We start from the raw sequence: 22,493 nt of genomic DNA, 5'->3' as shown, positions 1-22,493 counted from the left end.
CTTTCAGTTGTGTTTATAGCATTCGGTTGTATTTAGAGCATAGAAATTACTAGTATTTTAGAAATGTATCCATTGTATTATTTTGCTTAGTGTTAATTATAAGTGGTGTAAACATTTGCAAACAATGTGTATAGTTCAATAATGGGATATTCGCCAATATTAAGATGCTTTAAGACAACACGAATGGTGTAGAGTGAAACAAAATTTTGTTGGCTCAACTTGGTCTTATAGTTTTAATGTTTTAAGCATATGTTGCTCAAAACTATTTTAACAAAATGCAGTTTCAAATCATTGGATTAAAAGGCTTAAAGTACTGACTTGGATCAGACATAGAAGTAGAAAAGGAAATAATTCTTAAACTCTTGCAAAAGATTTTTTTAATTTATGAAAAGTTCTTTTATTTAAAACCTGAGTTTGTACACTGGTTTTGTGTTTTATTTGCAACTGAAGATGTTATTCATGTTTGTTATGTTAATTGCATCTTGGTCTTGTGTTCAATATTATTAATGTGTCCTGGCAGGTAAGTAAGATATAAATAGGTTTTTTGTAAATTTTTGAAGTGGCATTTGTACCATAACTCAGGAGTACATTTTCCTGGCAATGATTTGCTTTTTTATGTATTCTAGTAAGGAATAGCTTTTCACAAAAATGTCTTATGATCTTAGATCTTGACCAGGACTCCATCCTTTCATAGTTAGCGTCTTCAAATCAGGAGAGTTGGACTCTGTCACTAACTAGCTTTGTGGCAAGTCAGTTAATCCCTTTGTACCTGTATGTCTTTATATATAATGGGAGATCATATTTTTGCCTAAAGAGGATTTTAAGAAAATAAATTAGGCATAGTGATTTGAAGGTGGCTGGTTTTCTGAAGGTATGTGAATTTTTCTTACCTCTATACAAGAGATAAAGAGGAAAAGTTAAAGTCCTTCAGACAATAAGACATCAAACTGTGAATTGGTGGACATGTTTTGACAATTTTCTTAACTGTTGCTTCCGCAAACATTACTAAATTTGTGATATGTGGCAAGTACTGTGCTATGACTGTGTTTGGTGCTAGTGATACAAAATGACCAAGGTATAGTCCCTGCCTCACAGAGTTTGCGTATTCCTGAAGAATATAGGTTTGCATTTTTTTTTTAAGAGCTCATTTTCACCAAGCATACCTCAGTTACAGAAATGAAATAACCATACTAATTTGAACATCATAGTAGGAAAAAAATTTATTTCTTGTTAAAAGATCTTTCAACCTTGGAGCTCTGTTATGGTGGGCAATATCCAGTGATAACTGGCTTTAGTATCCATTCCAAAAATACCTTCTAATAAATTCTAATAAATTAGATGATTCTCTTCCCAGTTTAAAGATAATTTTTTTTCATCTGAGTCTTGTTTTATCTTGTGCTGAGTGAAATTTTCACAGATCAAAAAATAAAATCAACAGAAGAAATGAAACTTAAGTTTCTATGCCAACTGTACTGAGAACTTTCATGAAGGTGTATATCCCTTAGTCCTAAGGAATGGCCACCTCACCTGGGAAAGCAGTTCTTTAATAATCAGAGCATATTTCCTATAGAGGTTAAAATTATGGTAGTTAAGCCAGTTTATTCCATGTTGTTCCAACAAGTTGCCTTTTCCTGTAGCATGCTTTATAACTTATAAAGTCCCTATCCATTACTTGTTTCACATCAATATATGTTTCAATGAAATAGTTTTTTATTGAACTGAGTTAAAATATTGATTTAAAAAATCTGTGTATTATCATTTTCACACAAATGAAATTTGTCTTGGAGACCTTCAAATTAGTTTTTCGTTTTGCAACAGCTATTCATAGTTTCAAGTTGAGTCGAAACCACGTGGACTGGCACAGTGTGGATGAAGTGTATCTTTATAGTGATGCAACAACATCTAAAATTGCAAGAACAGTTACTCAAAAACTGGGATTTTCTAAAGGTATTTGTTAAATATTACTAGAGTTTGTCAAAATGTTGGGAATCTAACTTTCTCTCTTATGTTCAAAATAGATGATTCAGGCTTTATTTTTAGTATTTTTTAAGTATGTATTAAATTTAGTGACAGTTACTACCCTGTTAAACTCTTTTTAAAGTGACTGAGTTAATATGTATTCATTAATGAATAATTATATATTTAGAATGGTCTGGCAAGATTAATAAATACACTTTTTACTTCTAAAAGCACAAAAGCAGTCAAACCTGAGGCAGTGATGTGAAATAAAACATGGCAGTTGAAATACAGTGTCAGTAAAGATGAAGACTGGAAATTTTTTCAGTGGATTTAGTGAGATGTAGGTCATCAGTGACTTAGATGGATTGCTGGGACGGACCAGATTGGCATGGGTTGAAGTTTAAGTAGAAGTTGAAGAAATGGAGGCAGTGAGAATAGATAGCTCTTTAAACAAGTTTGACTAAAACAAAGAAAAGAGGGACTGGTACCTGGGGAAGAGGTGAATGCATTATCAAAAAATCTTTCAAAAATTTTTTCTAAGTCTGATAATTCTTTTACTGTCTCATTTTTAATTCTTTGATAATAGATGTGCTTGAATATTTACATGTTCATTAGTCAGTTGTATTTGTTTTGTGAGTTACTTTATCAACATCTTTAGCCCATTTTGCTATTTGGATGATTCATTTCACTTTTTGATGAATAAGTTCTTTTTGTATACTTACGTAATTAACTTATTACTGTGTGTCATATTTTGCAAAAACTTTCCCAGTTTGTCATTCATCTTTTATCTTTGCTTCATGATACATTCATTATAGAGAAGTTTTTAATTTTTATGTGTTCAGTTCATCCTTTTTTCTTTCCTTTTGCCTTATGGTTTCTGGCTTCGCTGTCATGTCCAGTTCAGCAGTTTATATTAGAACTGATCAATACTTATCTTACAAATTTTATCCCCCCCCAACCCAGTGAAATTTTTTCATAGTATTCCTTTTATTTCTTTATTTTTTCAATATATTGTGAAAATGCTATTTTTGTAATAAACAATAAACTTAGAATCATAATTTTCCTACAGCATCAAGTAGTGGGACCAGACTTCATAGAGGTTATGTAGAAGAAGCCACATTAGAAGACAAGCCATCACAGACTGCCCATATTGTATTTGTTGTGCATGGCATTGGGCAGAAAATGGACCAAGGAAGAATTATCAAAAATACAGCCATGTGAGTTCTTTGATGAATACATTCTCCATCTTGTCAGAGTCCAAACTTTTGTCCAAGGTATAATAGAGTTTAATCGTTATGCCACATGCTTCTTCAGTACCAACTATTCTATGTGTTTAAGTTGTAGAGTAAGTTTCTGGACCAGATTTTGAGAGTGATTATATCTAGATGATGATGATGATATTTATTTGATTCTTTTTCCTCCATAACTTGGAGAAGAGGGTTAAGAAAGCCTTTTTAACTTAATATATTGTTAGTTTACATTAAACTGAGGTTGAAAGCAAGAAAAAAGTCTGGTTTGAAGTTTGTATGTTACTCTCTGAATTGCAGACACTGAGAATACTCTATAATTCTGAAAAAGCTAAGAATTGTTTAAGTTGCCAGTCAGCAGCTTAACTTGTCCAAGTAATTACAACCAGAGGAAATTGAACTCTAAATTTTACATGGAGGACAAACAGTGGGTGCTTTGCCAACACACCAGGCTGGTTATTTACCTCGTTTATTTATATTCAGCTTTATTCTAAAAATTTTTTAAGATGTTGTTGGGGGGAGGGATGTTTGTATTTGTGCTTCAAAATGTTTAGGACTGTGTAAAAAGGAAATTTTAGAGTTAAGGGTTCCACCACAAACTTGGCTCTGAACTAGCAGCCAGTATAAAGAAAAATCTTATCAGATTTATAATATGATGAGAACAAATCAGTTGTTGAGAACACAGTTTATTAGGTTCTGAAGCTTCAAGTAAATGTATTTCTTGAGTCCTTATAAAGCAAATACTGTGTGATACCAGGAACTATGTCCTCAGCAGTATCTCTATAATAATAGTGTTCTGTTTCACATTTTATTGTAATACCTCTTAATGCCAGCTCATGGATTAAAATAAAAATACAGTTCAATTTGGAAAAAAAAAATCTTTGTCAGATACTGCTAGGCCATCCTGACCCTTGTCAATCTCCATAGCTTGTATTACAGAGATCTCTTCCGTCTGATTCTGATTTTATTTTCTGATGATTGGCACGTTACTTCCCACAATATTTATATTATGTTCTGTGTCAAGATGCTAATTTTTTTGCTTGGTTATCTAAGGAACCTGAGAAGTAGTTTTAATAACATGTTCTCTCTGGAGCTATTGATAATTGGAAAGGTACCAGCTTGATTTCTTTGGGTGCAAGTGAGGGAAAACTTAACTCAAAAGGAGGATTTAGTAGCCCGTAAAACTGACAAGTCTAAGATTTGCCAAACAAGTCATCAGAATCCAGTTTCTATCTGTTCTACTTGCCTTCATTTTTGAGCTATTTTCAGACATCTCCTGTGGTTCCAGATGTGGTTTATATCATCTTGTGTTCGAGTTCAAGAAGAAAAGTCTTTTTTTCCAGAAGTCCCTGCTAGTCTATGCATTTCAGTGACTGATGGTGTCACCTCCAACTGCCTGAATCTATGCATGGCCATGATCTGATCTGCAAAACTTGTCATCAACCTAGAATCAGATGGAAGTTGGCTTCATCATAACCATAGGGAGAGGTAGAGCCACAGATAAAAATCAAGAGCTACCATTGGAAGTAGGATGAGTGAATATAAGGTGGCTTAAAAAAAAGTGTTCACTACAGAGAGGATGGCCATCATTTCTGCAGAGACAGGTTAATTTGATGGGAAACTCCTCACATAAATTAGTAATTGATAGAAAATATTCAAACAGAAAGGAATTCTGCTCAATAATAGATGGGAAACTTCAGAGGATTTCTTACCCTTCTCCGGCTTTCTACCATTCCTAAGTTAGTTGTCCAGGACTTTAAAGAAAGTAAAATTAACTTCATCCTTGTCATTGCTACTCTGAAGCTTGTTTGTACTTGTGATTTGATTTGTGAGACTACTGTTGAAATGAGCAACATAGAATAAGGGGTTACCACACTCTACTTCTTTGGCAACCTGCTGTTCTCTGAGGATCTCTTGAAATCATGTCCCAGAGGCCTGGAAATAGAGATTTTTGCCTCTTACCTTACTTTAGTGAATGTGCAAATGAATTCAAACTGGATTTAATCAATTTTGTTCCAGCAAAATATGTTTATTATTTAAATGAGTTGAGAAGAAAGTTTATAGACAACTTCTAGGAATATCAGAATTGGTTTACTAAAAGGGCTGAATGTATTTTAAATACAGTTGGATTTACATTTTGTAGCATTTTATTACAAGAGAAATCTTTACTGAACTTATATATCTAATAGAATAAATTAGAATAAATATCTGAACTTATATATCTATAAGTTATATAAGATGTATAACATATATCTTATATATATATATAAGATACTTATATAAGATATATAACTGAACTTGTATATCTAATAGAATAAATTAGAATAAATATCTAATAAAATAAATAAATTTAATAAATTAAATTTAATTAAATAATTTTAAAAATTATTTTTTAAATATCTTTATTGGATTATAATTGCTTTACAAATTAGTAATTTTAAAGATACAATTTTAGAAGAGTAAAAAGAGACTTTTAGTTAAGCCTGGCAGATTTAACACATAGCTTATTACCTCCTGAAACCTCACTGAAAATGATAGCAAAATAATTTTTTAAATAAATTGGTGTAGACCCATATGTACAGAAAAAAATGGGAGGACACAGCAAACAAGAATATCAACAAGATTTATTTTTTGAATAGGAAATACATTCACATGGTTCACAAATCAAAATAGGAAAATGTATAGAGTGAAAAACATCTGACTCCCTTCCTGTCTCCATCTTCCCCCAGTGTCACTCATCCCTGTGTCTCAAAGCAATGTTATTTATCTTATATTCTTCTGGAGTTTCTTTAGACAAAATACAGATTATTTTCACTCACAAGGCAGCATACTATATACACTCTAGACATTGCTTTCTTGTGTAAAAAAATGTGTCTTGGATATTATTTGCATGATTTTCTATTGCCCTCCTTTCATATATATATAATATATATATATTATATATATATATATATATATATAATATATATATATATATATATATAATATATATATATATACACTCTTAAAACCAGTTAGTTTATCAGTTGTTTTCCTAATTGAGAAGAATTATAAAGACTTTTTTTCAGAGCTGTTTAATGATCCTTAATTAAACGGTAATTCTCAGGTGCTATTAATCTCTTCCTTCCTTTTTCAAAATGTGAACTAAACATTCACTGCCTAGTGGGAGAACATGGAAGTTTAATAAGCTTAGAACTGAAATCATGAGTTTTGTGCATGGCATTACAGCTGCACAGTAATGGGTTAAGTCTGAGCTGTAGGATAATATTTTTAAATCATTCCTTTTTCTCGTTTCCTCCATCCCTCCTTGGTCTCAGTGTTTCTCATGTAGTCAAGACCTATATATTTAGGAAACAGATTTAATTATTTTTAGTAAGGCAGTAGTAGGGACATAGCGTGTGTGCTGTCTCTCTCCTGCTCTCTGTCTCTCTCGCTACCTATGTATTTGTCTATCTCTATCTCTGTCCCCCCCTTTTTTCCTCCATCCCTGACTATCTTCTTTCATCTCTGTTTCCTTTCCTTCCTCTGCCCCTCTTGTGTGTGTGTGTGTGTCACTCCAGTTAATTACAACCAAGTGATTTAGTATACATACCTGCTTGCCTAAAGTATCTACATATGTGGCCATTTGAGAACTATGATAGTGATCCTGTAGAGTAGAGGATTGTCTCAGTTTACTGTAGAAGAGGACAGTATTTTAAACAAATGTAGTGTTTGAGTTTATAAGTCAAAATCAGGGTTCTTGGGCTTCCCTGGTGGCGCAGTGGTTGAGAGTCTGCCTGCCGATGCAGGGTACATGGGTTCATGCCCCGGTCCGGGAAGATCCCACATGCCGCGGAGCAGCTGGGCCCCTGAGCCATGGCCGCTGAGCCTGCGCATCTGGAGCCTGTGCTCCGCAACGGGAGAGGCCACAACAGTGAGAGACACGCGTACCGCAAAAATAAATAAATAAATAAATCAGGGTTCTTCAACCTCATCACTATTGACATTTTCAACCAGGTAATTCTTTGCTACGGGTGGCTAACCTATACGTTGTAAGATATTTAGCAGCAGCCCTGACCTCTACCCACTAGATGCAAATAGAACCCCTAGTTGTGACAACCAAAAATGTCTCCAAAAAAAAAAAAGTCTCCAGACATTGTCATTGTCCCCTGGAGGGGGGGAATAAAAAAAGTATATGCATGTTTGAGAACCACTAGCCTAAATGAACTTCTTTATTATTTTGTAAATTCAGACAGCAACACACATACCACTTCCTGATTGTTATATCATAATGAAATATATATGAACTATACAGCCATCAAAAATGCATAAGTGCATAGAATAATATTAGAAATCTTAAAATATATTCTTGTATATGTTCAAATTTGTTAAAAGCTGAACACTTGAAAGATGGCAAAAAAAACCTTTTTAGAATGTGGTAATAAAAGAGTCTGAAGTTTTGGCTATCATCTTTATTTTCAGTGATGTTAATGGAAGCAGATTTTCTTTTTCACAACCTAGAATCTATATAGACTTTTTAAATGGCAACTTTGGTGGTAGATAATCAATAAAATATAATCATATTGTAAATAATGCTTTAAAAACATACTAGAAGGACTTTCCCGGAGGCACAGTGGTTAGGAATCCACCTGCCAATGCAGGGGACACGGGTTCAATCCCTGGTCCGGGAAGATCCCACGTGCCGCAGAGCAACTAAGCCTGTGCGCTCCACACACCACAACGAAGAGTAACCCCCGCTTGCTGCAACTAGAGAAAGCCTGTGTGCAGCAATGAAGACCCAACACAGCCATAAATAAATAAACAAGTAAATAATTTTAAAAATAAAAATATACTAGAAATGGAGAAAGATAGACTTTTAATAAATAGTGTGTTGGGATGGCTAGGCAGCCATATGGAAAAAAATTAAATTGGGCCCATTTTTCACACTAAGATAAATTTCAGTGGGATCACATTTGAACCTAAGAAATGAAACCATACAAATACTATGGATTTAAAAGGTAGGATTGAGGGGAGTTTGAATTCTTATGTACCTTAGTAATAGAGAAAACTGTCCTAACTATAACTTGATCCAGAGACGTTAAGGGAAAATATTGATAAATATATCATTCCAAAAAAGCCATATGGCAAAAAAAAAAAAAGACAAATTGAGAAAATCCATTTGCATCTTGTATCACAGATAAGCAGTTAATATCCCTAAATATAAAGAACTTCTAAAAATGGAGGGCTTCCCTGCTGGCGCAGTGGTTAAGAATCCACCTGCCAATGCAGGGGACACAGGTTCGAGCCCTGGTCTGGGAAGATCCCACATGCCACAGAGGAACTAAGCCCATGTGCCACAACTACTGAGACTGTGCTCTAGAACCCATGAGCCACAACTACTGAAGCCTGTGCACCTAGAGCCTGTGCTCCACAACAAGAGAAGCCACCGCAATGAGAAGCCCATGCACCGCAACGAAGAGTAGCCCCCGCTCGCTGCAACTAGGGAAAGCCCGTGTGCAGCAACAAAGACCCAATGCAGCCAAAAATAAATAAAATTAAAAAAAAAAAAGATCCCACAAGCCGTGCAGTGTGGCCAAAAAAAAATCAATTGTATTTCTACACTAGCAATGAAAATTAAGTTAAAGCATTTCCACTTACTATAGCATCAAAAAAATAAAATACTTAGGAATAAGTTTAACAAAAGAAGTGTAAGATTTGTACACTGAAAACTATAATACACCATTGAAAGAAATTAAAGAAGACTTAAATAAATGAAAAAGACAGCCCACATTTTTTTTAAATTAATTAATTTATTTATGGCTGTGTTGGCTCTTCCTTTCTGTGCGAGGGCTTTCTCTAGTTGTGGCAAGCGGGGGCCACTCCTCATCGCGGTGCGCGGGCCTCTCACTATCGCGGCCTCTCTCGTTGCGGAGCACGGGCTCCAGACGCGCAGGCCCAGCAATTGTGGCTCACGGGGCCAGCTGCTCCGCGGCACGTGGGATCCTCCCAGACCAGGGCTCGAACCCATGTCCCCTGCATTGGCAGGCAGACTCTCAACCACTGCGCCACCAGGGAAGCCCCGACAGCCCACATTTGAGGATTAGAAGATTTAATGTTGTTAAGATGCCAGTACTTCCTAAATGGATCTACAAATTTCACCACAATCCCTATTAAAATTTCGCCTATCATTTTTGCAGAAATTGACAGGCTGATCCTAAAATTCACATGTAAATGCAGGGGACCCAGAATAGCCAAAACAATCTTGAAAAAGAATAAAGACGGAAGACTTACCCTTCCCAATTTCATAATTTGCTACAAAGCTATAGTAATCAAGACATTGTGGTACTGGCTGGCTTGTAGATAGACCTAGATCAATGGAATAGAATTGAGAGTTCAGTTGATTTTCAACATGAGTGCCAAAATAATGCAATCAGGAAAGAATAGCCTTTTAACAAATGGTGCTAGGACACCGGGATATCCCCATGCAAAAGAATGAAGTTAAACCCCTACCTTACACCACATACAAAAATTAATTCAGAGTGAATCAAAGACCTAAATATAAAAGCTAAAACTATAAAACTCTTAGAAAATATAGGAGTAAATCTTTGTGATTTACAACCATTGCCTTGGGTTAGTCAATGGTTTCTGATATATAACACTAAAAGTAAAAGCCACTATGGAAAGAAAAAGATAAATTGGGCTTTGTCAAAATTTAAAACTTTAGTTCTTCAAAGAACACTATCAAGTAAGTAAAGACAACCCACAAAATGGTAGAAAACATTTGCAAATCATATATCTGATATGGGTCTAGCATCTAGCATATATAAAGAACACCTACAAATTCAATAATAAAATAAATAACCCAATTTTTTAAATAAGTGAAGGATTTGAATAAACAGTTGTCCAAATAAAATATACAGATGGCCCATAAGCACATAAAAATATGCTCAGTATTATTAGTCATTAAGGAAATGCAATTCAAAACCACCCAGACATACCACTTCATGCTGACTAGGATGACTCATCAAAAAGCTGGGAAATAACAAGTATTAGCAAGGATGTGGAAAAATTTGGACCCTCATATGTTGCTGATGGGATTGTAAAATAGCACAGCTGCTTTAGAAAACAGTTTGGCACTTCCTCAGAAAAGTTAAATGTGAAGTTAGCATATGAGCCAACAATTCCACTTCTGGGTATATACCCAAGAAAATTGAAAACATACATCTACGCAAAAACTTGTTAATATTCATAGCAGCATTATTTATAATAGCCAAAAAAAAAAGGAAACAGTCTAAATGTCCATCAGCTGGTGAATGGGTAAGCAGAAAGTGTGTATTCATACAGAAGAATATTACTCAACCATAAAAAGCAAAGAAGTAGTGACTCATGATACAACATGGACAAACGTTGAAACATTGTGCTAAGTGAAAGAAGCCGGACACAAAAGACCATGTATTATAGTTCCATTTATCTGAAAAAATCCACTATAGGCAAATTCATAGAGACACACAGTAGATTTATGGTGCCAGGGCCTGGAGGTAGGAATTATCAGAAGTGACTACTCTAGGTATGGTGTTTCTTCTGGGAGTAATGAAAGTGTTCTGAACTTAGATAATGGTGATGGTTGTACAACTCGGTGATATACTAAAAGCCACTGAATTGTTGGAAAAAAAAAAAAAACTAGTGAGGTCGTGTCAGAAAGACACAAGTCAACTTGAAGAGACTCACTGACCAAAAAAAGAAACAATTCGAGCATCCGTAAGGATAATAACTACAGTGGGTTGGAATACTTCAAATATGTTTAAATCTATGAGTTAGTAATGAATGATGTCAAAAAATATAAAACCTCTAGCAACTCAGTATTTAATTGTTAATAAAAGAGAAGAATTAACCATTTATCCTGCCTTTTCTCAGTTCACACAGAAACTATTTGATTGTATCACAAGGCAGCCAATACTTGATGTGAGGAAATTTCTCTTTCCAGAAGTATAAGGAGTGTTGGGATTTAAAAAACACTTTTTTTGCAATCATAGTAAATTAACGGATATAAGCAGTGATCGTAACAACTGCTAGTATCACCAAAAAGAGAGAAAACCAGGTATATATACCTATGGAGTAGTAGTCTTGCCAAAACAATAGAACTTGAATCTTACCAGGTCCCTATATCTCACTACCAAATAAGGAGCAATGAACATGTTAAATAACACTTGGGGATGCAGTCATTAAAAATCAGACTCTCCAAAAAAAAAAAAAATCAGACTCTCAGAAACTCTACAGAACGTAAACAGAATTACAAAGCCAAAGAAGAGAGAGAGCGATTTATAGATTAAAAGACACTTGAGAGACATATCTTCCAATTGAAATGCATAGGCTGTATTCGGAGCTCAATTCAAAAGTGTAAAAAAATATTTTTTATGTTATTATAAAATAACATTTATAGTCTAACTGGGAAAATGGGACCGCTAAACATAATTGTTGAAATGAAGGATTGGTATGATAATAGTTCTGAATAGGTTATGTTTTCCTTACATTTTAGAAATATATACTGAACTATTTATAGATGCACTGCTGTGATATCTGGGATTTGCTTTAAAATATTATGGGGGAAGGGTGCTAACATAAGGGGATAGCATGAGGGAGTTTTTTTTGATAATAGAACTGTATCTTGATTGTAGTGGTGCTAATCACGAATCTATAAAGTTGACACCAAAAAGGAAAAAAGTCAATTTTGCTGTACCTTAATTTTCAAAATAAAATTTAAACATCTATATTGTGGGGAGAGCAAGTGGAGGAATAGATGAAATGACAGGTCACGATGTGCTAATATTTGGAGCTGGGGTATTTTATTATACTATTCTCTCTTCTGAAGATTTATACATATAATTATTTAGAATATAATATTGAAGCTTGTAATATTTGAAATCATAGATGGCAAATTTAGGAAAATAGTTTTGAAATGAAGTTGTCCTAGTATTACAAACTGTTGCACAGTGTAGCAGTAATTGAAACGTAATTGGACATAAGCAAGTGGAAGTGTTATGATTAAAGACATTTTATACCATGTAAATACATATGGGAAGTTACTGTGATAAAGTTTTGTTTTGGTTTGGTTTTTTTAGGATGAGAGAGGCTGCAAGAAAAATAGAAGAAAGGCATTTTTCCAACCATGCAACACATGTTGAATTTCTGCCTGTTGAGTGGCGGTCAAAACTTACTCTGGATGGAGGTACATTTTGTTTAAAAATTAAATGATTTAGTCAGGCAACAAAGTGTTGCTCATTGGGAATGAAGGGTCTTTAATTTATTTGTCTTTAGTTATACTCACTCTTTGTTCTAGATTATTTAAGAAAATAAAATCCATTGATTAAAAAGAAAATTACTTCAACTTATGTCGTTTTGGACCACCATATAGATTTCACAGATAACACAGTTTTTATGCATGCCCTCTGTGGATGGGGGGAAGGAGAGGGACAAGTGAAGGGAACAAAATGTTTTCTAAAGTTTTTGACAGAGAAGTGACCTGTCAATGCTTTTAAAACATTTGTTGTCCACAGTTTTATATAAGCTTACATTTTCTTCCTAATAATTTTCTTCCCTTATATTTGGAAGATAAAAATCTCAGGCCTTTTATTTTATTGTTGTTCCTGCATTCCTTGGGCTGGTGAATTATAATCTAACATAGAGAAATTATATATGCATCTTTCTTTACACAAAGTTTTGTCCTTTGAATATTAAAACCATTAAAATAGAGTGTTTAGGTTGATTATTTACATAATCTGAAAGATGAGAGAGTTGTACTGGGCATTGTAGCAGCTGCTGTTTGTTGAGCTTTTACTATGTGCCTGGCACTCTGCGGTTCATTTTACTTGGAGTATCTCATTTAATTTTCTCACAAATCTATGAAATACCTACTTTTATTTTCTCTTTTACAAATAGGCAAACTGAAACTCAGTAAAATGTGAATTTAATGAAGAATGGCAGGCAAAAATCTAGGTCTGCATGGTACCAGAGCCCTTGTTCATCTGAACTGCCTCCCTGGATGATTTCCGAAGTTTCTTCCTAGTCTGTGATTCTGCCTCATAGTCAGTTAGGAATGTCAGTTATAGCTTATAAACCAAAGTGACATCAAAGTTGTAAAGCGTTTAACAACAACAACAACAAAAAAAGATTGTGACCAAAGAAGACTTCTCAGCAGCAACAGCTCATATGTAAAGTTCTGGTGTAGTAACATTATCTTTTGAGCTTTTTCCATTCACTCAGATAAATATTTTAGGCTGCTCAGGAATGTATCAATAGGTAACATGGATGAATTAACATTTAATAAAACCCCTACATCTGTAATTTTCTGTTAGGTTTAAACTACTACAATGGAATCTTGAAGGCATTATGCTGAGTGAAAGAAGCTAAAGGAAGAACAACACTGTTTCTCTCTCTTCTCAACACTTCTGACACCAAATATGTTGGGGATTTTCCCACACCAGCCAATACTTTAGTTCTTGGTGGACATCAGTGGGGTGTCCTACAATTTAATTCATTTCTGACACTAACTGCTCAGAGATAGTATAGACAGATTAAGGTCTCAGTCTCACAAGACTTTTGCCCACTTCAGATGCCAATCACAAGTTCCAGATTGTCCCCTGTAGTTGTGACTGACTATAAATTGGGGGCAGGGGGGTCCCATGACCCCCTCCTGAGCTTCAGTAATTTACTAGAACAACTCACAAAATTCAGGGAAACATTTACAGTTGACCTTTGAACAATGTGGACATTAAGGGCACTGACATCCCCCTCACCCCCAGTCAAAAATCCAAGTATAAACTTATAGTCCAACCCTGTATTCACAGTTCCCCATCTGCAGATGCAGCCAACCACAGATGGCCTAGTACTGTAGTATGTATTTATTGAAAAAAAAATCTGCATATAAGAGGATCCACAGAATTCAAACCCATGTTGTTCAAGGATCAACTGTACTTACATTTACTTGTTTAAATTACATTTATTCTTTTAAAGACTATTACAGAGGATACAGATGAAGAGCTACATAGGGCAATGTATGGGGAAGGGGTGCAGAGATTTCATGTCCCCTTTCAAGTGCACAGTGCTTCTAGTACTTCCATTTGTTCAACAAACTAGAAGCTCTTCAAACCCTGTTGTTTAGGGTCTTTATGGAAGTTCCATCATGTAGGCATAATTGATTAAATCATTGGCTATTGGCAATTGAACTTAACCTCCAGCCCCTCTCCCCAGAGGTTGGTGAATGGGACAGAAAGTTCAAAATTGGTTCCTCTGGCAACCAGCCCCCATTCTCTAAGAGTCAGCTCATTAGCATATACTCAGTTATGATTGGCAGAGGCTCATTATGAATTATAAAAGACATTCCTTTCACCCTATCACTCAGGAACTTAAAAGGGTTTTTGGAACCCTCTGTCGGAACCAGGGACAAAGACAAAATATGTATTTCTTATATCACAACATCACAGAAGTGAAGCCCAAAGGTTATATAATTTATGCTTCCATTTATATGATGTACTGCAAAAGACAAAACTATAGGGATAGAGAACAGATCAGTGGCTGCCAAGGTTTGGAGGTGGGGAGTTGAGTTCTAAAGGGCAGCATGTGGGAGTTTTTTTAGGGTGATGGAACAGTTTTGTGTCCTGATCATGGTGGTAGTTATGCAAAACTGTACATGCATTAAAACTGAGAGTCGGTTCTACTAATTTTTCTGTAGATTCTTTTGTATATTCTGTGTAGACAATCACATGACCTGCAAATGAAAACTGATCTTTTCCGATTCTTAAAACTATTATTTCTTTTTCTTATCGTATTGCACTGGCTAAGACTTCAAGTAGAACATTTGTTAAAATAGTAAACATCCTATGATAAAAACTCACCAGGAAATAGGCATAGAGGGAACATACCTCAACATATATGGCCATATATGACAAGCCCACAGCTAACATCATGCTCAGTGGTGAAAAACTTAAAGCATTTCCTCTAAGATCAGGATCAAGACAAGAATGCTCACTTTCACCACTTTTATTCAGCAGAGTATTGGAAGTCCTAGCCACAGCAATCAGATAAAAAAGAGAAATAAAAGGAATCCACACTGTAAAGGAAGAAGTAAAACTGTCACTGTTTGCAGATGTTGTGATAGTATACCTAGACAATCCTAAGGACACCACCATAAAACTGCTAGAGCTCATCAATGAATTCAGTAAAGTTGCAAGGTACAAAATAATTTTCAGAAAACGGTTGCACTTCTATACACTAACAATAAACTGTCAAAAAAGAGAAATTAAGGAAACAATCCCATTTACCATTACATCAAAAAGAGTAAAATACCTAGGGATAAACCTACCTAAGGAAGTAAAAGACCTGTTCTCAGAAAACTGTAAGACACCAATGAAAGAAATTGAAGGCGACACCAACAGACGGAAAGATATACTATGTTCATGGATTGGAAGAACTAATATTGTTAAAATGACCATACTACCCAAGGCAATCTACAGATTCGGTGCAATCCCTATCAAAATACCAAGGGCATTTTTCGCAGAACTAGAACAAATAATTTTAAAACGTGTATGGAAACACAGAAGACCCTGAATAGCCAAAACAATCTTGAGAAAGAAGAACAGAGCTAGAGGAATCACACTCCCTGACTTCAGAGTATACTATGAAGCTACAGTCATCAAAACAGTAGCGTACTGGCACAAAAACCAATACCTAGATCAGTGGAACAGAAATAAACCCATGCACTATGGTCAATTAATCTACAACAAAGGAGGCAAGAATATACAATGGGGAAAAGACAGTTTCTTCAGTGAGTGGTGCCAGGAAAACTGGAGAGTTACATGTAAAAGAATGAAATTAGAATATTCTCTAACACCATATACAAAAATAAACTCAAAATGGATTAAAGACCTAAGTGTAAAACCACAAAACTAGAAGAAAACATAGGTGGAACACTCTTTGACGTAGATCATAGCAATACCTTTTTGGATCTGACTCCTAAAGCAAAGGAAATAAAAGCAAAAATAAACACATGGGACCTGAGTAAACTTAAAAGCTTTTGCACAGCAAAGGAAACCATCAGCAAAATGAAAAGACAACCTGTGGAATGGGAGAAAATATTTGCAAATGATATGACCAATAAGGGTTTAATATCCAATACCTCATATAGCTTGACATCAAGAAAAATAAACAACACAATTAAAATGGACAGAAGACCTGAAGAGACATTTTTCCAAAGAAGATGCACAAATGGCCAACAGGCAAATAAGATGCTCAACATTATTAATCACTAGAGAAATGCAAATTAAAATAGACAATGCAAATACCTATGTATTTGTCTATCTCTATCCCTCCCTTTTTTCCTCCATCCCTGATTATCTTCTTTCATCTTTCTTTCCTTTCCTTCCCCTGCCTCTCTGTGTGTGTGTGTGTGTGTGTGTGTGTCCGTGTGTCCAGTTCATTACAACCAAGTGATTTAGTAGACATACCTGCTTGCCTAAAGTCTCTACATATGTGGCCATTTGAGAACTATGATAGTGATCCTATGGAGTAGAGGATTGTCTCAGTTTACTGTAGAAGAGGACAGTATTTTAAACAAATGTAGTGTTTGAGTTTATAAGTCAAAATCAGGGTTCTTGGGCTTCCCTGGTGGCGCAGTGGTTGAGAGTCCGCCTGCCGATGCAGGGGACACGGGTTCGTGCCCCGGTCTGGGAGGATCCCACATGCCGCGGAGCGGCTGGGCCCATGAGCCATGGCTGCTGAGCCTGCGCGTCCGGAGCACCCAACGGGAGAGGCCACAACAGTGAGAGGCCCGCATACCGCAAAAAAAAAAAAAAAAAGTGAGCTATTACCTCGCACCTGTCAGAATGGTTATCATCAAAAAGAACACAAATAACAAATGTTGGAGAGGATGTGGAGAAAAGAGAACCTTCATACACTGATGGTGGGAATGTAAATTGGCGCAGCCCTAGAAAATGGTACAGAGGTTCCTCAAAAAACTAAAAATAGAGCTACTATATGACCCAGCAATTCCACTCCTGAGTATATATCCAAAAAAACTGAAGACACTAATTTGAAAAGTTACACACACCCCAATGTTGATAGCAGCATTACGTATTTATAATAGTGAAGGTGTGGAAGTAACCTAAGTGTCCATCAACAGATGAATGGATAAAGAAGATGTCATGTATATACATACACAATGGAATACTATTCAGCCATAAAAAACAATGAAATTTTGCCATTTGCAATGACATGGATGGACTTGGAGGGTATTATGCTAAGTGAAATAAGTCATACAAAGACAAATACTGTATGTTACCACTTATATGTGGAATCTAAAAAACAAAGCAAACTAGCGAATATAACAGAAAAGAAACAGACTCACAGAGAGCAAACTAGTGGTTACCTGGGGGAGGGAGAAGATAGGGGAAGGGGGGGATTGAGAAGTACAAACTACTACGTATAAAATAAATAAGCTACAAGGATATATTGTTCAACACTAGGACTATAGCCAATATTTTATAACTGTAAATGGAATATAACCTTTAAAAATTGTGAATTACTGTTTGTACACCTGGAACTTATATAATATTGTATATCAACTGAACCTCAATAAAAAATTTTTTAATTATAAAAGAAGAGTAGATATCCTTAGCTTGTTCCTGATTTAGAGGAAATGTTTTTTAACCTTTCAGCACTAATGAGCACAGTGATGTTTGTGGTAGGTAAATACCCTTCCTCATTATTTTTAAATTTACAAATAGTAAAATTTCAAGAAGGTAAGGTTCATTAGATTCAAAGCTAGTCTTGAATATATAAATGTTAACTTAAAGCAGTTATTTCAAGGAATGTAGCTTTTTTCACAGTTTATTCTTTCCCTAAAATGAATCTTCTCTAAGTTTAATTTTTTTTTAACTTGTAGACACTGTTGATTCCATTACTCCAGACAAAGTGCGAGGTTTAAGGGATATGTTGAATAGCAGTGCAATGGACATAATGTATTATACTAGCCCACTTTATAGAGACGAAGTAAGTATCATGATTATCTTATTGCTATTGGGTATTTTTTTGAGTGATAACATGTGTCCTGAATTTTAACATTTTATGTTCTTTTTTTACAAGCAAGTGAGAAATTATAGAAATCCACTAATCTATAAATAGCCTGTATTTCATAGTGCATTTGAAGTTTTAAACTGCTCATTGGGACGCTTAATAAAATGGGTAACCTTGGAAGTGAGAGGTTGGTTAGAAAATAGCTCTGAAAAATAACAGTTTTCATAAGTCTGATTAGTAATGTCTATGAGTATTATCCTCACAAAAGAGCTTTTTTAAAAATATTTATTTGGCTGCTTCAGGTCTCAGTTGCGGCATGCAGGATCTTTCATTGTGTCACACGGGCTCTTCGTTGTGGCGTGCACGCTCTCTAGTTGTGGCATGCAGGCTCTAGAGCATGCAGACTTAGTTGCCCAGACCAGGGGTCGAACCCATGTCCCCTGCATTGGAAGGCAGATTCTTGACCACTGGACCACCAGGGAAGTCCCACAAAAGAGTTTTAAACACTTAGAAATGTCCTTCAAGTGTTTTTGTATATAAAAGACTTGCTTTTATTGTGTCATTTCTGTAGTGGATTTGTGTAGTTCTCAAATGGTAATTTTGCTCATGCATCACAAAGATAACCCTAAAGGGGGGTGGATGGGGAGGGTAGGTGAAGGGAGATAGTTTATTCAGAGGGATGAGGGAATCTCTACCAATGCAATTTGTCACTTTATTGGTAACCGAAAAAGAATTTTGTTTCATGGGAATAACCACATTAATTACCTAACATGTATTAACTTGTTTAATCCTTACCCTATGAAGTAGATATGATTAGTATCTTCATTTGAAGGTGAAGAAACTAGTACAAGGAGTAATTACCAATAGAGCGGCTCTGCTGCTCTGTGCTACTCCAAGCCAATCCGTTGCTGATTTTGTTTATTCAGAGTCACTCCCTAACTTAATCCAGGATATCTTTTACATGTCGACAGAAATATGTTTGGTTAGTTGTCAGAGAAAATTCCTTCTCTTCCAACTACCATCCCCTTAGGATTTTTCTTCATTTCTCTTTCTGTATCCCCTCATTGCCATATACCAGTATTGGGCAAGATCTGCCTTGATCTGATTGAGAACAGTAAAAGAAGCTACAAGGAGAATTGCTATTCTGGGCTTAATTCTAACCAAAAAGGAAGGCCTAGTCGGTGAAGTAGAACACTAATAATTTCCACGTTCATACTCCTTTATAGTGTACAATGGGCATCGTTAGATATGCCCTAAAGGTTAGAACACTGAACTATAGTATTGCAAGTAAACCGGTGAGGGGGGGAAAAAAGGAAAGAGAAGGGCTGAGAGCATATTACTATACACACATACACACACACACGCACACGCACGCACATGCACACGTGGTTGGTAGTACTCCTAAAACGGTATCCTGAATCTTCAAGGCTAAAATGTGCTGAGTCATGCCCCCCAAAAGTAATAAGTGCTTTTTAAAAACTTTAAGTTGGCGTTAATATCCAGAAAAACTAAAAAGAGAAAAGTGCCAGACTCAGACCTCTGGCCATTGGTGAATGATGACTGAGAAAGTGATCACTTTTTATTTTGCTCTTATAGTCAAAGATAATTTTCCTCAGAATGGAATTGAATAAACCAGATATTCAGTAGGAAAAGGGAACTGATCATTAAGATAAATGAAATGGAAGGAGAACACCCAGTGTTTTAAATTAGTTGGTTTTTTGATCCAGTTGAATTTCATGGAAAAGCACTGAGAACTTGTGTCTGAGATTGACCAGCAATCTTCAGCAATGTATCCCGAACATCCCTAATTAGAACAATCACTTGTGGTGCTCATTAAAAATGCGGGCAAAAAAAGAACCCCATGAGGGGCATTGGAATTGAGGGTATTAATGTGAATTTATGATTTTGAAAATAAGCCAGTGTATGTAGATAACATCTATATATTTAAGCATATATGCTTAAGCACAGAAGTATATATATGCTTATACTTCCTACCTCTGTCCGCTGAAAGGGCCAAGAAGCAGACACCCCAATCCAATGAGCATACCTAGCACCCAGATCTTTGCCTCTAGTATTGTTATTCTCCACTAAGAAAAAGTAGAGTTCCTTGGAAAAATGGCTGATTCCAGGGCTGGGGCAGGATAGGTCCAAGTCAAAGCTGGAAGAATTTGTTTTGACAGAAGGTAGAAAAATGCTCCAAAGAATGATGACACAAGATACAGGACATAATAGTCAAATTAAAGAAGCATATCCCACTGACCAAATCTGGAACAATTTGAGCACCAAAATAATTAAGTAATTATTACTTATTGTAAGGAATTATTAATAGTACTTTTGTAGAATTATAATAAGGATAATGTACTAAGGAATTCTAAATCATTGAAAAATTTGTAAGTCCTTATCAGTGATAAATAGATAAACAAATTGGGAAGAAGGGAGGTCCTTTGCTTCAGTAGGATGCCAAGGGCCTACTAATAAGTGTGGAAGGAATGCTGGAGTTGGAAAGTCTCATTTTGCAGCCATCATGGTAGGATCAGGTAGGGGAGAGGACTGGGCAAGAATCATCAGTGGATGCTAAAATGAGGGCAGATTTTTTGACGAGGAACAATATTTGCATGGTCTTAAAGTGTATCCTCTCAGACTGCTTTTAGTTTAGAAAATAAAGGTATACAGTGGAGAAATCAAGCAACAACTTTATGGGGTGTTCCTGAGGGACACCCAGAGAAGGGCACAGCATTATTTATGCAGTATTCCAATTATGAGGAAGCATCAGACAAATATAAAATGAGGAAGTTGTAATGAAAAAGTAGGAATGAGACTGTATTCTTTTAAAATGTTGGCATAATAAAAGAGAAAGAAAGAACGGCTGTGGAAAATGTTCCAGGTAGAGAAGGTTAAAGAGATGTGATAGCTAATTATCATATCTCATCCTAGGCTGTATCCTGTACTGGATCGGGGGAAATGCTACAGAGGATAATATTAGATCAACTGGCAAAATTAAAATGTGAATGGTAGACTAGATTAGATGAAATATATCAAAGTAAATTATGAAGTTGATAACAGCACTATGATTGTGGAAGAGAATATTCCTAGTCTCAGGAAATATACACTGGAGTATTTGGGGGTAAAGGACCATGACATATGTAATATATCCTTAAATGGTTCACAAAAAAGTTGTGTGTGTGTTACAGAAACAGAAAAAATGATAAGGCAAATAGGAGGAAATGCTAACAGGTGAATTTTGGATAAAGCCTATGTGAGGATCTTTGTACTATTTTTATTTTGCAACATTTTATAAATTTGAAATTACTCCCAAATAAAAAGTTAAGAAAAAGAAACTAAAAAATACTTTCCCAGGTCCCTCCTCTGGAGATCCTGATTCAGTGGGTCTGAGATAGAACCTGTGAATTTGTGTTTTTAACAGTTCCCCAGGTGATACCATCAGAGAAGTTTGGGAACATTGCTTAAGGCATTGTAAAGAACAAAAGAAAATAAAAGAAAAACTTAGAAGTGGGCAAAAATTGTTCTTATTCTTTAGAAAGGAAAGCTGATTTTGCGAATCAAAGTCCATTTAACACAAGGTTGGTGTTAGGCAATATTTAGACTAAATTATTTTTCAACAATATATGTTTCCTAAGAGAAGTAGTAATAAGTAACAGGCAGCAGGGGTTCTGTAGGGTTGTCATGCCTGGTGAATTAACCTTGTTAGGTTTATTTGATAGGCATAAATAAGAGCCTTTTTTCTCTTCCTCTCAACCTTTGGAGTCAAATAGATGCAGATTCAAAACCTGCCACTTAACTAGTTTAGATCAAATTTCTCACTTTCTCAGCTTCCTCACTTATATAATGGTCATACAATACCTAGTTGATAAAGATTGTCATGAGGATCAAAGATATTATGATAGGGCTTCCCTGGTGGCACAGTGGTTGAGAGTCCGCCTGCCGATGCAGGGGACACGGGTTCGTGCCCCGGTCCGGGAAGATCCCACATGCCATGGAGCGGCTGGGCCCGTGAGCCATGGTCGCTAAGCCTGTGCGTCCAGAGCCTGTGCTCCACAACGGGAGAGGCCACAACAGTGAGGGGCCCGTGTACTGCAAAAAAAAAAAAAAAAAAAAAAAAAAAAAAATATATATATATATATATATATATATAATGGTATATAAATTCCTTGTGCTTAGGTTTTCAAGTTGTAATTAAGTATATATCTGTCTTTATATATTTCAAGGGCTACAATTTAAAAA

At 35.6% G+C, this 22,493-nt stretch overlaps 1 protein-coding gene across 6 annotated transcripts in view; it reads left to right on the top strand.

Moving 5' to 3' along the window:
* The window catches only part of DDHD1 (DDHD domain containing 1), a 93,324-nt gene that overhangs the window by 47,751 nt on the left and 23,080 nt on the right, over positions 1-22,493 (top strand). For all 6 annotated transcript variants that reach the window (XM_081228839.1, XM_081228838.1, XM_081228840.1 and 3 more), the window contains 4 exons: positions 1,819-1,947; positions 3,029-3,176; positions 12,305-12,411; positions 18,121-18,227. In XM_081228839.1, the coding sequence (XP_081084965.1) occupies positions 1,819-1,947; positions 3,029-3,176; positions 12,305-12,411; positions 18,121-18,227 (491 nt within the window). The remainder of the gene's footprint in view (positions 1-1,818; positions 1,948-3,028; positions 3,177-12,304; positions 12,412-18,120; positions 18,228-22,493) is intronic.

This window comes from Mesoplodon bidens (assembly GCF_964165515.1).
Source record: "Mesoplodon bidens genome assembly, chromosome: 3".
In the NCBI taxonomy this organism is placed as follows: domain Eukaryota; kingdom Metazoa; phylum Chordata; class Mammalia; order Artiodactyla; family Ziphiidae; genus Mesoplodon; species Mesoplodon bidens.
Note: the sequence above shows the minus strand (reverse complement) of the source record. Positions and strands in the feature narration are given on the sequence as shown.